The sequence below is a fragment of the Candoia aspera genome, chromosome 2, assembly GCF_035149785.1.
Source record: "Candoia aspera isolate rCanAsp1 chromosome 2, rCanAsp1.hap2, whole genome shotgun sequence".
NCBI lineage: Eukaryota > Metazoa > Chordata > Lepidosauria > Squamata > Boidae > Candoia > Candoia aspera.
Window position 1 is genome coordinate 23,774,411 of NC_086154.1, and position 17,704 is coordinate 23,792,114.

General features: G+C 39.9%; 1 protein-coding gene across 7 annotated transcripts in view; it reads left to right on the forward strand.

The window, feature by feature from the left end:
• Window positions 1-17,704, forward strand: part of PTPRG (protein tyrosine phosphatase receptor type G) — a 655,485-nt gene that overhangs the window by 504,965 nt on the left and 132,816 nt on the right. For all 7 annotated transcript variants that reach the window (XM_063291516.1, XM_063291515.1, XM_063291518.1 and 4 more), the window contains exons 7-8: window positions 13,873-14,030; window positions 17,281-17,473. In XM_063291516.1, the coding sequence (XP_063147586.1) occupies window positions 13,873-14,030; window positions 17,281-17,473 (351 nt within the window). The remainder of the gene's footprint in view (window positions 1-13,872; window positions 14,031-17,280; window positions 17,474-17,704) is intronic.

The following is a 17,704-nucleotide window of genomic DNA, read 5'->3' on the forward strand; positions in this document are numbered from 1 at the left end:
CCCTCTATTTGCCAGTTATCAATCAAGCTGGTTGCCATAATCTTGGGGTTTTTGGGGGGGTTTAGCTGCAAGCCAGCTTTTGCACTTTCTTCTTTCACCTTCATCATAAGGCTCCTCAGTTCCTTTTCGCTTTCAGCCATCAAAGTGGAATCATCTGCATATCTGAGATGGTTAATGTTTCTTCCAGCGATTTTAACTCCAGCCTTGGATTCCTCAAGCCCAGCATGTCGCATGATGTGTTCTGCATACAAGTTGAATAGGTAGGGTGAGAGTATACAGCCCTGCCGTACTCCTTTCCCAATCTTAAACCAGTCCGTTGTTCCGTGGTCTGTTCTTACTGTTGCTACTTGGTCGTGATACAGATTCTTCAGGAGGCAGACAAGATGACTTGGTATCCCCATACCACTAAGAACTTGCCACAATTTGTGATGGTCCACTCAGTCAAAGGCTTTAGAATAGTCAATAAAACAGACATAGATGTTTTTCTGAAACTCCCTGGCCTTTTCCATTATCCATCAGATATTGGCAATTTGGTCCCTAGTTCCTCTGCCTTTTCTAAATCCAGCTTGTACATCTGGCAATTCTCACTCAGTAATACTTATTAATTTTCCTTTAGAAGCCTTAATGGAGGCACTTCAAACTAATTCAAGCTTCAGTGATTTTTGCAAGTGCCCAGAGTTCTGGTAATTAGGAAAAATAAATGGAGTGCACAAATTCTTGGTAGTTATACATTGATTTTGAATGGGATCTTAACCTGTAAACATACTGTACTTTTTGGGGGGTGGGGGTGGGTGGGTTATCTGCAGCTGTAACCAACCAATTCACATAATCTTAATTTTTCTTTATTCTGCTACCACAGCTGGCTAAACCTCTGCTGCAAATTGCAGCTACAATCCTGAACACAGTTCCCAGGGAATGAATTATATTGGTCACAAGGTACTTGTGTGGTTCTGCTAGAAACCTAAACCTTTATTAAGAACAATTTCCATTGAATTCAGTGGAATTTCCTCCTGTTAATCTCATTTTGGGAATTGCATTCTAACAGAAGGAACAACCTGAGATGATGTGGGATGATAGAGCAGAAGTAAAAGTTGCCAAGAGGATTGACTTGACTTGACTTGACATGACATGACATGACATGACATGACATGGCATGACATGAGAGCTGTAACTTAAAAAATAGTGTGCTGGGAAAAAGGAAGGCTAGTAAACAAATAGTTGGGAACCCAGTGCAAAAGGATGAGCCAGAATTTGAAATAATATCCCCACTAAAAATGAGTATACAGGAAGACAAGTATAAACTTCAACAAAAATCTGCTTCCCCATCCAGGGTTGCCAGCTCCAGCTGAAACCAATTCTGGAGGCTCCCTACTATAAATGTGTACATGTCATATCTCTCTTTCCCTCTCTCTCAGACCTGTACATACATGCATTTTTTTTTAATCTGTTCAATTGTGTGCAATTCTCAGAGTCTGCCTGGACAAGCCCCTGCAGTTTTTTTGGCAAGGTTTTTCAGAAGTGGTTTGTCATTGCCTCCTTCCTAGGGCTGAGAGAGAGGGACCAAGGTTACCCAGCTGGCTTTGTGTCTAAAATGGGACTAGAACTCAACATATACACATCTCTATATATATACATATACCTGCCAGAAGCCACTCCACAAACAGGTACCAAACAGGAAAAAAATGTGTAGAATTAATACCTAATAATTAAAATGAATTTGTATATTTATCATATCAATTTATATGGCTGCCTAGCTCACACCTGCATCTTTCTGTCTCCCATTCATAAACAAGTCTTGCACACAGAAACTTGCAAGTATATACACACACATTTTCTTTCTTGATGAGTCAGCAGAAAACAAAAAGAAAACTGGATGATGATGATGATGATCTAGTTATAATACTAATTAAGTGTAGTGTTTAGCATCAGTCTGTAGTGTTAGTTAATTAATTATTTATTTAACATGTTCACAAGGCTGCCTGACTCCAGGTGACTCTGGAGGGCAACATACTAGAATAAAAAGAAAATGAGACAATCAGCAAAAGATGATGATTAACCCAGAGTGGAAAGGAGATAAAGGCCAGGTACAAATGATGCATACCAGGGCAGCCACAGGGCTCAGAGAGACAACAAGTGACTCCTTTGTCCCACCCGGGCTTCCTACTCCCTAGGCTCCCCACTGCTGCATCCCCAGACACAACTCTTGAGTGGACAATTGCACAGCTCAAAACCTGGGATTTCTCTCACCACCACTATTGTGTGGCTTGGACTACCACACTCCCAAAGATGTAAGCACAAACACACACGCTTACATGTTTAAGTCCCCGTTATTCAAGTTCTGCATGTATATACTATCTCTCCTAACAACAACAAAACACACACACACACAAAACAAAACCCTAAAGGAAAATTTTAATTGTTTGTACTGGTTGTCTCCCCTTGAATAGACCTTGTGCCAAACTACTTGTTCTACTTTTTACACCTGAAGGAGATTAATAGCAGCTTGGGTGTTGTGGGAGAACTGCTGCTGAGATGGAATATTTCTGGCCAATTCAAGATGTGCAAGGGAACTGATCCATGTTTTGCTAGCTCATGATAAGCCCTGCAGCTGCCAACTCTATTTTGGAGAATGGAGAAATATGGATAATCTGATATTTCTCTGGAATACTAGGGACATGGTAAATATGTGTCTATATGATGCTGACTTAATGCATCTTGTCCAATTTGAGGTAACTTGACTGGTAGCAGCTTCCCCAAGGTCTCATATGAAAACTTTTCTTAGCTTCTCCTCTGAGATGTTATGCCAGACGATACAGATTAAATGGTGGACTTCCTGCATAGAAAGGGTTGGATTTGGGTACTGTGGATATTTACTTTTTAATAAAATTTCCTATCAGAAAGGTCCTAATTCTCATGTTGTAACAGGAATCAAGAAGAGGGCCATAAGCAAATGGCCTTCAAATATCAACATTTCTCCAGTTATTTTCTTACTCTTCTTTAGAATCGTATTCTGGGATCTCTGTCCATGGTCCAGTTTCTTTTTTTATTCTAAAGTTTCTGTGGTGTCAGCCTTGATGCTAAAAGTTGAAGAGTCTTGAAGGGTTAAGGAAGCTCCTGTCTTGATGGTCATGATTCCCTTATTTCCCCTGCTCCAAGCATATCCTTTGAGTATGTCCATAAGTTTTTGGTATTCCCCTTAAGACATCTGCATTCATTTTGTAATGTAAGAAGCAAGTACACTGATCATTTTAATAGTTCAGCCAAACATTCCCCCAGAAATAAGTTGCTGTTCAGCTTTTAAAATTCAATTCAAATACAGGGTGGTACTGGGAAGCGGTAATAACCATAAAGAGCACTCCAGTGCACTCTGGAATGAGCCCATGCGCATCATATCCCTAGCTTGTTTTATAAGCAGAGGCTATTATTGAAAAAAAGCTAAACAAAACTGGAAGTTTCTTTGGATGTAGCATGAAATGCTAAAGGTAGCCAACTGCTGACTTACAGTTATTTGAGCATTAAGGCACAGTGCTTCTTTGTTCCTGGGCTATTTAGCAGTCCCTGTTGAGGCTGTTAATAGAGCGTATTCTTGGGGTTATTGCTTTCCTGATCTGGACTTTCCATACAAAGGAAACTGGCCAGAGTCCATCTTCATCTGTCACCAAAAAACAGAGATCAGCCACTAGCGATTTCAGAACACTTGGCATAGCTTTCAGAGAGCAGTGGCCTGAGAAGACAAAGGCTCTATATTCCACTAGACATTCCTTGACCAATTTTGTCATGGAGCATCAATGTACTGGAAACATAGGAGAGATGCATGCATGCATGCATGCAGACAGACAGACAGACAGACAAATATTACAGAAAAGGACAATTGACAGTTGAAGGAGATCAATGTTAAATTTGGGTGGGATGTGCCTTGCGCCCCCCAATACATGCCAGCTGTTTTTCTCTGAGTGCATGAATGAATGTGTTAGCCCAAACATTTTCATGGGATTAGAACATTCAAGGCTTTTTGATCTCCTGTGCTACATTGCAAGATTGAGCCTACTCTATGTTTCGTTATTCTCATTAAGAGAATGTATGAAGTTGCCTCAGAATGCCCTCAGCTATAGATAGTGGCCTTTTTCATTCCAAACAAATTCAGAGTGGTAGACTCCCTACTTCATGTGTAAAAGAGTCCAAGTTCAATTCCTGGTATCTCTAACAAGATCGAAAAAGACTCCTGCCTAAAACCCTAGAATGCTTTTGCCAATTACAGACATTACTGAAAACTAGATTGCAGCTCCTAGGGTCCTGTGAGAAGCCATTGGTATGTCCTTGTGAGTCTCTGTATGCAAATACTTTACGCAGACCTAGACATCTGTAGCAATACAGCTAAGAGACTTCCTGAGGAAGGTTAGAGGTAGAAAAATTGAAGGCCAATCATTTATTTCAATCATCAGCCAGGATAATAGAACAATTCAAGAAACACCATCTCAGTAAATGAACTATAGACAGATATGTAGCTATCAACTAAAGGGAAAAAAATAGCCAATGAAACCACTTACTTACTTACTTACTTACTTTCAAGAACCCTTTGAACTTAAAACTTTGAAGAAAGCCTATGTGCCTTAAAAGAACACTGAGGGCCCTGGCATGGATTGGCTGGTACTAAAGTATCAGAGAACTAAAATCATGGCCTTTGCCAAAAGGCCTAACAACCATTCCTGAAGAATAGATGGCCACAAGACTGAGGAGGAAGGGGGTAGTCCTTCATTCTACCAGCAGTAGGAAAGCCCATTGGGATCACATTGCTGGAAATATGCAGAGGAGTTCATCTGCCATCTTTAAATACCTTAAGTGATGGCAGCTCTCAAATTATTCTAAACCAAGCCATTAGAACCAACCTTCTCTATGGACACAGCTGGGTCTTGTCTCCAAGTTCACATCATTAGAATTTATACAATCCAAATTTCTAAAGGCAGCCCTTCAAGTCCCTAATTGTTTCTCTAATGCTACCTTGCAACTGGAGACAGGTTTCATGAAAGTGGAAGCTAGAATCTGGTTGGCCATACTCAACTATTAACTCAGACTGTCTTTCTTTCTCCTTCTCTTGCCCATTAACTATGACTCATGACTTCTGATCTATGTGTAAACAGGCAGTGGCAACTAAAATCTTATCCTTATTTCTCCAGGTCTTCTACTCAGCACAGGTTATGATCAGACCAAAGGACTTATTTAAAAAATATGTAACAGATAGAGTGCCAGTCTGAGCTAGCCAGAGTCCCAAACTTTCTTGCCAGTGAAGCCCTCAGGTACACCATAGGAATCCTTTCTGGTACACCTAACTAAGCTGGAAGTCACTAAGCCCAGATTTACTATATTAACAAGAAAATCATATGAGTTATCCACCATATACAGTAGATATAGCAACCTTTTGCAGTCTTTGTTTCCCATTTTTTTGATCTCCCAGGACTGTGGGGAAGGATGGCTGGTAATGTCATTGGGAAAGGCCAATATTTTTGATTCGCTGTTTCCAAGGGGCAGGTGGGTGGATGTTAAAGAGTAAAATTAGTACAGTAATCCTTGCCTAAATTTAACATAATTTCCTATTATATTTTCCTATCTATTTTGCTCCTTATTTTGCACAAAACCTCAAATATCACCCCCCTCCCCCAAAACAGCACATTTCTCACTGAATTTTAGCAGAATACTCAATGGAAGGTGTAAACTGCTCATCCTCATATATAGCATGTATACTTAAATATGAAGGTGCCACAATCTATGAATGATCAAAGAAAACTCTGTGCATCTGATGAAGTAAACTCATGGAAGCATATGATGTTTAATAAAATTTGTTAATCAAACAAGGTGCTGCCAGACTCCTGATTTTTTGCCACCACCAACTAACATGGCTTTCCTCCTACAAACATAGTAACACTACATACTCTGCTGAAAGCTTTCATTTACATTACTTAGCCGATGCAGTCTGTTCAGGACAGTCTATCAAGAATTTGAGCATACATGCAGAAATTAGATTTAATTCTATAAAAGATGCAGCCTTTCTGTCCCATTTTCTACAAGTGACTGTGGTTTCCCAGACGCTTGGAATAAATTCCACCTAATTGATAACCAAAATTTAATCATCGGAGCCATCTTTGAGTTTGCATTCTAATAAAGCTATCCTTTGTCTAAATAAGTTTTCCTTGGTTGGTAATTCATATTTTAGTTCACAGTGTTTAAAAATGGAAGGCGGGCAGAGCTGGATGAGATGTAGACTACGTATTTCAGTGTGTATTTAATATAAAAATCATGCATTATTCATTTTTGCAATCTGAATAACTTTGAATTTAGCATTCCTGCTCAACTTTCCTTTGATGAACAATTAATTATTAAAATATAATATTGTCAGCATATGGTACAGAAAAAATCCTTGGAAGCTGAAGATGAGATTCACTCTCAGAGAACAGTAATACATATTTGAATTGTACTTTACATAATATATTGGCCCAGCATTTAAAAATACTACTGCATGATTCTAATTTTTCTTTTAGAACATATGGAACCCATGCAAACAAAATTTTACAAGGAGTTAATGAGGATAACATATTTGAATACAGCCTTAGGGAATCTCCAGAGAACCATTTTTGTTGGCTTGTGTGTTTTTGAGGACGTGCAGATTTACTTCTCATTGCAGGACCATCAGCCAGCAACCCTCAGGAAAGAGCTCCTGCCACAGAGATCAGATATTACATTACCCAGCATTTGAAGTGGAATAATTTATTTCTAGAGATAATGCTGTTAATCTGTAGGTAGAACATTCATAGCTACTAAGCTTGCTCAGTTAATACAGTATTGTTGCATCTGTCAGCTACTGCAGATGGTGTAAATCAGTAATGGGTCCTCTGCAGGCCACAGGCAGCCTACAACAACTTCCATGCAACCTTCAGTCTCCTCCCTGTTCCCCAGCTGACTTTGCCTTCCCTGCTGTTCAGATGGTTAGTTCTGGAAACAGCTGAGAAGCATATTTTCTGGTAGAGTATTCAGCTATCCCAATGTTCACGAAGTTGCATGTGTCACAGCAAAAGCATGCATCAAGAAATCTCTCTGAAAGTATGGTGCTGTAATGGTTGCCTATCTTAAATCACACTCAGACTCACAAGCAAGAGCTTGAATCAAATCTGGTTTATTTAAGAATAGTGTGCAAGTACAAAGAAAGCTGAGAATGAGCAAAAGCGCGCCAAATACAAACTAAAAACCCTCGGTGCGAATGTAAGCCCTCCCCCATACGACCATTTCAAATTCCCCATCCCAGGTGCTCCTAATGAGTTCTGCTAATCAACGGGTAAAAAGACCTTGAACACAAACGATAACCCAAACACATTCCATCCCCATGAAAACAGATAGACAGCCTGGTACAAGGTCTCCCAGCAGCTCCCTCCCAACCGGAACGTGCGTCAGCACCATGGCATGCGAAACGTTACAATGTAAATCAAACATTGCAACGGCGAACATGACACATACACATGCATGCACACACACACTTTATATAATCCCAAAAATTTACACAAGGGAAGAATGCTTGGTTAGGTATCCAGCCCCCTACCATCTCTTGTTCCTAACACCTATAATAAAGGAGGAGAAAGATAAGGTGAGACATCAGCATTTGTGAAACAAAGAGTAAAAAGGGTGCTACTGAAAGGCAAAGCAGAATTTAGGCAGCTCTAGGTAGGGAATTCAAATGTGAACAAAGTACGGTAAATTGTATAAGGGACAGAATAGACAGAGCCAAGTAAGCCCCAAGAAAGTCAAGGTGAAACAAGTTACTTTATTTCTGAGGAAGAGGAGCAAAGGAGCAGTTTTCTGACTGGTATTTGAGCATTCACAGTGGCGACCGGCACCAGGGTTCCTGTGGAACCAGGTCTTATTTATTTATTTATTTATTTATTTATCTATCAAATTTGTCATTGCCCATCTCCTCCCACCAGAGGGACTCAGGATGGTTTACAACAAAACAATAAAAAAACAATAAATATATAATAAAATTCCAATATAAAATGCACTATAAAACAATTTCACAAAGCTGCTAAATATAAATAAAATCCAGATGGCTGTGGTCTCATTCAGTCATTGCATAGGAGGGGCACTTCAAGGTAGAAGCAGTAGAAGCTCTAAGTAAGTAATTAAGTAATAACCTCTCTGCTATTATCTTGGGCTCCCTTGTTTGGGGCAGACCTTTAAACCCCTGTTTTGGTTCTTTTTATGATACAGAGTAGGTCCTTTAGCCAAGCTAGCAGGGGGATGCCAACAGAAATATTGACTTGCTAATTCAAGAGAGAGAGCCAGTTTGGTCTGGTGGCTAAGGCAATGGGCTAGAAACCAGGAGACTGGGAGTTCCAGTCCTGCCTTAGGCCTGAAAGCCGGCTGGGTGATCTTGGGCCAGTCCCTCTCTCTCAGCCCAATTCACCTCACAGGGTTGTGGTTGTGGGGAAAATAGGAGGAGGAAGGAGTACTATGTATGTTCACCGCCTTGAGTGATTCATAAAAATAATAAAGGCAGGATATATTATTATTAATAATAGTAATAATGAAAGCCGGCTGGGTGACCTTGGACCAGTCACTCTCTGAGCCCAACTCACCTCACAGGGTTGCTGTTGTGGGGAAAATAGGAGGAGGAAGGAGTACTAGGTATGTTTGCTGCCCTGAGTTATTTATAAAAATAATAAAGGCGGGATATACATACATACATACATACATACTTGTTGGGAAGTAATGGTGATTGTGGGGAAGCTTCTTCATAACAAACTATTGAATGGCTCTGAGTTACTGCCCAGAAAGTAGCATTAGGGCTCCCTGCAGTAGGCTAAAGTCAATGCTGAGGAGTGCAGGGAGTGGAAAAGACACCAGGAGGAATGTTTCAATTATTTAGGCAGCGCTGAGGAACATTCAGAAAGCCCAGGCCATTGCAATGCAGTATTCCATGTGTGACAACCGTCATGCCTTCTCTGAAAGATGCTTCATCTGTGGTCCAGTAAGATCCCAGGGGAGATAGGACAGCTGGCCTCGGATTTGTGCCAATAGGTAACGAGTCTATTTCTCATGGTGGCCATTTTGCAATGTTTACTTTCTCCCTCTTAGCCGGGATTATATTCAGACATATGCCAACTGCACGTTTCTGGTTTTATCCTCTTCTTTTATGATCTCAGTTTGGCAAGATTTATATGTCTCCCAATTAGCAGCCTATTTGGAAAATGAAATGAAGGATGAAAAGCACTTGTGCTGCATTTCACACATTGGCTAAGCACAGGGATTGCCTCTCTGTAGAGAAACGTTAAAGGTGTGAAGTGCTGTGAGCCACTGGAAGAGACACGGCATTTTCAGATGAACTTCCTGCATTACTTATACTTGGGGAGGTCTGAAGGGTTTTTTTTTATCTAGGCTATAGCATGAAAACCTGATGAAAAGATATATCACATTAACTTAACATGCACTTTCCAACTGAATCACCAGACACATAGCAGTCAGAGCTATTCTTAATATGACGGTTCTGGTTTTAGTTATCATTGTGCTTAATAAATAACATTGATAGACCTGTTCTCCAGGAACTTGTCTTAATTCTTTTTAAAGCCAGTGTATCTAGTAGAGGTTACTGTCCAATCTTTTGCCAAGAAATTCCTAAAAGTACTGGATGAACATATGCTTTGAATTACCTTTTCTGAATGTGGGCATGTTTCCTGTATTCCCAAAGCCTGTTGAATGGATTTAATTTTTTCCCCCTTCCTGTTAGGAATATATCAGTCCGAAGATTACATTGCATAGAAGGTCAAGACGGATTATGTTATTGCTCCTTATCCAAACAAATTTATCAAACGTCTCAATAAAAAAATCTAGAGAAGGCAGCAGCACAAGGGAAATCAGCTTGCACAGCATGGAGGAAGTTCCATTGTTGGGGCTGACTCTAGGTATAAAGCACTTAATAAGAACCTTGCTGTTACCTTTTTTATGGCAATAGTGTGGAATTTGGCCAGTTAATCATCAGAACTGCAGGGGATAACTGCAAAAGAACAGAAGATGTCTATCTTTGCCAGTGGCTTTTTCTAATTTTTGTTTTATTTCTCTAAAATGTAAATTTTTCTGAGAAAAGTGTTTATGTGAAAATGAAATTATGTATCTTTTATTCCATGTCTATATACAGGAGAAGGAGGAGAAATAAAACTAAAAAGCAATTAATTTCCAAATTGATTGCAATGCATTTCAAGTGAAAAGTGTTTTATAGTTTTATAAATTTAAAGCCATTAATTTCTTTCTGGTGACCCATTAAATTGTTTCTAACCTACTTTATACCAATAATTATGAGGGTGGGATACAACTAATAAAATAAATTACATAAAACAGCAATAGTCCACCACTGGACATACTTTTCATCAATACAGAAACTACTTTAACAAAGCCATGAATAAAAACAACTCAGTTGTCTTCAACATCCATTCCTCCCCCCCAAAAAGAATTAAAGACAAAAACATCTACAGGTCAAGTTTGGTTTCTTTGCCTTGTTCATACTGGTACTGTATTTTTTGGCAGCAATACAGAAGTACTGTAGTTTGCAGTTCTCTTCTACTATGTTGTTTTTTCCAGCTTCCTAGAGCCTGGGGATTTCCTGATGGCTTCCCATGGAAGTATTAACCAGGTCCCACCCTGCTTCTCTGTTTGGAGATCAGTCAAGGTGCTGCCACCATAGAGAGCATGATCAATCACAAGAATTAAGACAAGCGTATTGATGCCATCTTTGTACTGACTCTCTGTCTTCCTGTAGTGCAGAAAGCAAGCCCAGACTGATGTTCTCCAGACTGGAATGGTCTGGAGAATTTTTGTTTTCAAAAGTCGATAGGGAATTACTCTCCCTAGTATTTCTCCAAAATTGAGCTCTCTAAGGAGGCTACAGTGTCACTCTCAAATCAGCAAGGATTGTCTCCTTGTAGTAGAGAAAATAAATCTAACAAAATGGAGGTGGCCAGAGAGAAAAGGCTCAGGACTGGAATCTTGGGGCATAGCATATAAGTACGATTAGGTTCTTAGCTTATTAAAAGCAACTCTTATTAAAAACAACTCTCTTATTCTTTCAGGAGGTGTCTGATTCTGTAATGAAGTATCTTAACGTGAATCTAGTCCAGATTTCCTGTGAGAGTGCCAAGTTCCAGGATGAGGGCACCTATCTGACCACTATTCAGACATTATATGGACAAATGTGTTCTGATAGAATAACCCACACATTTAAAACTAGTTAAAACACATCTAAGGTTATATGCACCCTTCACTAAGCCCCTTCACTAAGGCCTTATATGTGCTTGTATTCCTGGGCTTTGTGCAAGACTTACATTGACACAAGCAGCTTTGCTTTTCACCCAAACCAAGTGAAAGTCTGTCCAGTCTAACTTCTTTGGCCTCAAATGTGCAGTTATTCCAACAGCATAAGCTGAGGATGCTCCAGTTATACTATCCTCCCAGCTGCACAGCAGCATTTCTTCCCAAGCTGCTTGACCTCACCTCAGTTTTGGTAATTGAGACACACAGAATGATAGCACTGGGCAATTGCTGCCTACCGTCCTTACAGGTGGGTTATCAGGTGGCTTGGGATTTCATGGCTGCCATGACAACCACAGGCTTGTCCCAAATTATCGCAGGCCTGATGCATAGAGGGGGCCACATGTTAGACTTGATTTATATCTCAGTGTGATCTGATAGTGCGGCATATAAGAGCTATGCCTTTGTCACGGATAGATCACTTCTGGTGATTATGAGGTTGACTGGCACCACATTTCTCTGTGCGATAATGGGACCAATTAGATTAGCCTGCCCTAGATGTTTGATGGATCTAACAGGTATTGGGGGGGGGGTCCCAGCAACTTAAAGGGTACTTCCTCAGGGACCTGAATTGACCACTGGAATACATAGGTGACAGGGGTTCTCTGTAGGATTGCTTCCAAGACATCTATCCTCTCACACCAGTCCTGGGAAGCTCCTTGATTTTCAGCTTGTTTTTTTTCATTACAGTACCCATTTGGAGTTTGAGGCAAGAATAGGTAGAGGTACCTGAATTGGGTTGAGTCTGGCTGCTTTGGTGTTACAAGACATTATGGTTTTTAGGGGGGCGTGTATTGTCTGTTGATGGTATTGATAATGTTGATAAAAAATTAATTATTGCAGTGTTATGTATTGTTTCTTTTGCTGTAAGATGGCTGGAAGTGGCATAAAAGCATGCTAAATAATACCTAATAAATGAATGGCTTCCAAATTCCAGACGAGACCATTCAGATATTTTAGCCCAAGTATCTATAAGCACAGAGGGACACGGTGGCGCTGCGGGTTAAACCGCTGAGCTGCTGAGCTTGCCGATTGGAAGGTTGGCGGTTCGAATCCGCGTGACGGGGTGAGCTTCCGTTGCTAGTCCCAGCTCCTGCCACCCTAGCAGTTTGAAAACATGCAAATGTGAGTAGATTAATAAGTACCGCTTCGGCGGGCAAGTAACGGACAAATGCCGGCTCTTCGGCTTTGAAACGGAGATGAGCACTGCCCCCTAGAGTCGGACACGACTAGATTTCATGTCAAGGGAAACCTTTACCTACCTTTACCTTTACCTATCTATAAGCACATCCCATGCACCTTTGCCTGACTTGTCTGGGTACCCTGGATGGTTAGGACAAAGGAAACCTGTATTGGGTTTTAAGGACCTTCAGGATGCTTTGCAATTCAAATATGGGTGATGTGTTCTTTACCACAATTAGGGAAAGAAAAGTGAATATAATACCCTTGTTTGCAAAATGAGCATTGGATAACCAAATGTCTCATGGGCTACATGTGATGTTGAGGCAGTTTTATGGGCCACGTACTATTCAAACATTATAGCAGTTCCTAGTTTTTTCAACTGTAAAACATGTTTGCAAGTCCTCTGACAGAATTGCTGAAAGATTTATGTGTGGGTATCAACAGTTTTAAAGGGCTTGTTGATACTTGTCACATTTGAAATGCTTTGCCTGGAACTGCAGGCTTGCATCAGAACAGGGATATTGCTAAATAAGTGTAATGTATCGGAGTTTGTTAAAACAGAATATATATTACACTAATTACATGTTCTTGAAATATGCCATTGGCTTGGATCTCTGACATGTGGTACATATCTGATATGGAAATACTGTTCCACAGCTGAGCAAACAGCTCTTCCCTGCTCTGCATAATATAAATCATATTTGTCACAAGTTTTAACTGTTGTCTGGTTGATAAAAGAATTGACCTGTGTTTGAAAGACCTGATTTGAATACCAGCACAGTATGGATTTATGGCTATGCTCTCTGAGTCTTTCTTCTGATGCTGAATCAATTCGTCATTGCAACTTGCTTTGCATGTTGAACGTATTACAAATATGTTAATATTAGCTCTGAATTCCTGTAAGTGGGAATGCCAGTGGGATCATGAGGGTGCATATCTGTAATCAAATCTGTGCTCATTCTAGAAAGCACTGGGTTTTATTAACACATTACAATATTGCCCAATATTCTTATACTGTCTATAACACTGGATTGCTCATTACCTGCCTTACTGGATGATGAGGCCTATAAGCTTAACAAGATATTTATATCAATGCAGAATACTGCAGCCTCTTAGGGAAGGTTCACTGAAGATATTCTGAGGAAATATTTTTATATGCTCACTTCATCAGAACTTCAAGAAAAGGTAGGGATTGCAAAATGGCTGCTTTTGCTATATAAATTTAAAGATCCACCTTTAACTGGCAGGAAAGAGATGTTTTGGATCTCATAAAATAGATATTGACCACCCTTGCAATGTCTATCACTTTCTCTTTTATTTTTATGGGTCTTAAAATGTTTTATTTTACAGAGAAAGAGACCTTCTTGGATCCTTTTGTGTTGAGGGATCTCCTGCCAGCATCTTTGGGAAGTTACTATCGGTATGCAGGGTCACTGACTACTCCTCCATGTAGCGAAATTGTGGAATGGATTGTTTTTCGAATGCCTGTCCCCATCTCTTATCGGCAGGTAGGTTTGTATCATAAACAGTTTGCCTGACTCACTATTTTCTGAGTTTTGTTTTTTCCTCTTAACTTAACCCAGTTTTTCCCACAGATGTGTTGGAATTCAACTCCTGCTACCCAGTGTGGCCACCAGGATTTTAGGAGCTGAAGTCCCACACATCTGGAGCGTGCTGGATTGTAAAGGCTGACATATGCTGTAACCAGATTTCAGCTCTTTTTCTTGTGAGAGTAGAAAAGACCTCCGCCCCATGGAAAGCCAAAATATATTCTTGATAGAAAAGGAAGCAATCTGATTTTGCTTTATTGTTCTCTGAAGCTGAACATCAGCCACTCCACACACGAAGATAATAGGAGGTGACATCTTATTTCCTTTTAAACGATTTTAGCTATTACTATTCTGTTCAGATACATTTAAACCATGGTATAAATATTTACACAGAATTCTTCATTCTTTTCCTCTCTTAGCATTTCCGCTTGAAAATTCTGCTAAGTCATTTTAAATGTATACAGACACAAGTCTGATAGTTTGAGATAATTGAGCAAAGAAAGTAATGCTTTTGCTAATATACTATCTTTGCCTGTTTTTAGAACATCATGAAGCTTGCACTGTGTATCTCTGAAAAGGGTATACAGATCCTTACAAGGATTGCATAGGAAGTCTTCCTAGAGAATACACAAAATAGCACAAGGCAACAAGAGACAATTGCAGCAAGAGACGTCCCAATGTAATAACCTGAGGATATTTAACGAAGTGTTTTAGCAATTAAATAGGCAATGGCATTTAAAATCTGTTCTCAAAATGTATCTTCATTGACATCTGCTCTGCCTTTTATTGGCTACTGTTAATACATTTCATTGCAACAAAGGCATCTTGGAGGGTATTAACTGTTCATGGAAAAAAGTCACCAATTTACATGAATGAATGAGTATCAGTATTCAATAGCCCACATGACAGAAGCAACTGAAAGCATCCAGCCATCACTCACGCCACTGCCTCTCAATCAAGAGGGCGCACCAAGTTCATATGTCTTTTCCTTGGCAATTGTACATTCCTGTTTTCTCCATCCAGTGTTGTCAAGCAGTGAATTAAATCAAATCCACAAATTTCACTGTTTGCCCCTGGAGTTCAGAATTACAATATTTGAAAGGTTCTTTTGGTCACCCTTAGAAGTGAATAATTGTGGGATGCCTTTATGTTACTCTGGTTGTTTTCAAATTGCCAGAAAATTATTATTATTACTATCAGGTTGAATCAATCCACTGCAGGATGAAGGCCTTAATTGAAGGATATGGCCCATAATGTACCTGGCTGGTCCAGCGTGGGGTGGTAGAAAGGTGTTTTTCAACTTCCCTGTCTAGGGCTGAGAGAGAATGACTGGCCCCAAGTCACCCAGCTGACCCCCATGCATAAAAGAGGCCTAGAATCTGGATCTCTCTGCTCATAATCCAGCACCTTAACCACTATACCATGCTGGCTCTTTAAATGCCAGAAGATGCCTGGCATTAGGCCTCCATACTAAGGAGGGGCTAGGAAATAACAGTTTCAGCAATGCAGTGATAAGTTCACAAATCACCTGTGACCTACTGTAGCAGATCTCTCCAGCAACACTTGCTAAATCAATTCAAGTAAACTTTTGAAGGTCAGAGATGGTAGAACATTGTAGCAAAGGATTAAACTTGCCAAGTCCTCTGTATAGTATTATGCTCAAAACTAAATTTAGTTTAGCTTAAATTAGTTAACTATCCCTATTATAACTGTTTTTATGTCCTTAATAACTTTTCCCTTGTGCAGCATTAAAAATTACAATTTGCTTGCAGTCCTGGATCTATATGCTGGCATTTGTAGGCTACCCCTGCCTACGATTATGCATCCCTGCTATAAAAACATGTCAACAATGCCTTTTTGCCTTATTTCTATTGAACAAAAGGTTCTCTGCTCCTTGACTACTGTGCTGAAGGTAGCTTTGAATGATATTTTGACTCTTCAGATTCTTCCAGGGATGAGGTTGGGTTTTCTCCTAGGCTCTGTTATGGCTAGAATATACTTACTTAACCAAGGTATTTAAGTTAAGGTAAGGAGATTCACCCACTTGGCATGAAGAAGCAGACTCATTTGGGATTCCTGCTTTATAAGAGCATTAGCCAAAAGAGAAGTGTTGTTTAAGAAAACAAGAAAAAACAGTGGAGGAAAGGGAGACATGGTTCATCACTTGTGAGACAGGAAGGCAGACCTCAGTGGTCCTCAGTGTGTTGGACTCCTTTAATTCTGCTCCTTCTCATTTTAGAAATTGTATTTTTACAAAATGGTAAAATTTGGTAATTTACAAAACTATTTCTATGACTGCAGCCAAATTGTCAGCATTTTTATAGAAAGTGTTTTACAAAGTGGAGTGTGCCAATTTTTCTAAATTGCAATCTACTTACTAGTTTTTGGACTGTGGCCTCCACTCCAGAAAACTTTAAATACTCCTGGCTGAAAATAAGAAACTTGATGGACAAAAGTTCCATTTCTACTCCAGCTTTGGTTTCTGCTTTCAGACAAAACGTAGGCAGATAGATTTCTTTCCCAGCCCTTCTTTCTTTGCACATTTTCATCATTTAGAGCACTGTTTCTCAACCTTGGCAACTTTAAGATGTGTGGGCTTCAACTCCATGCTGACTGGGGAATTTTGGGAGTTGAAGTCCACACACCTTAAAGTTGCCAAGGTTGAGAAACACTGATTTAGAGTTAAGCTACACTGGTTTTTATCGTATGGATAGCCTGTAATGCCACGGGTCTGGAAACTGCTGGGGTTTCTAGATATTGCTGTAAAGTTGAAATGGAAATACAGGATAGCCATATCCTGAGCTGTGATTGATGTTACTATGGAATGACCATGTATGCCTCTTTGGCAGAGTAATAGTAAAACAAAAATGCAACAACACAACGTAAAATAAAACATAGACAGAGAGCAATATATATCTTTAAGCTTCTATACTAAGGAGAGGCTAGGAAATAATCTTTTCCTTGACTCTCTTTGACATTAACTTTCTAGAGTGTTTTCTCGGCTGCCTGGCAGAATAGAAATGAGGCTAGATAAGGCTGCTGGCAGGGATTTCAGCGGGCAGACGTTTTCCTGTTTGATTTATCAGTCTTGGCATCAGCACTTCCTGCCATTTTGTGTTATTATCAGCTGCCCACATTTCACCACATTGTTTTTCTAATTAATGTCTTTTTTCCCCTCCTTTCCCCTTATCCTGATTGTGGCTTTCAGCTGGAAGCCTTCTATTCCATATTTACCACGGAGCAGCAAGACCATGTCAAATCCGTGGAATACCTACGGAATAACTTCCGGCCACAACAGAGCCTGAACAACAGGATCATTTCCAAGTCTGCTGTGAAGGATGCTTGGAACCAACTTTCAACCAGCATGTTCGAAAATCCACTGGGCACTGAAGCTTCCAAAGGTAGATTGGCTTTGTCCATTGAGAACCAGGGAAAGCATCATCCCTTTAGGGTTGTTTTTTTAATATGGGATGATCAGGGAAGAATGGCGAAGAAGGCACAGGTAATCATTATCTTTTGATCAATATGCCTTGTTTTCAACACCTTTGACATCACTCAAATAGCAATGCTAAGTTATCTTCTTACTACAGATAGTCCACATTTAGTGACTGCCTTGTTTAGCAACCATTTGC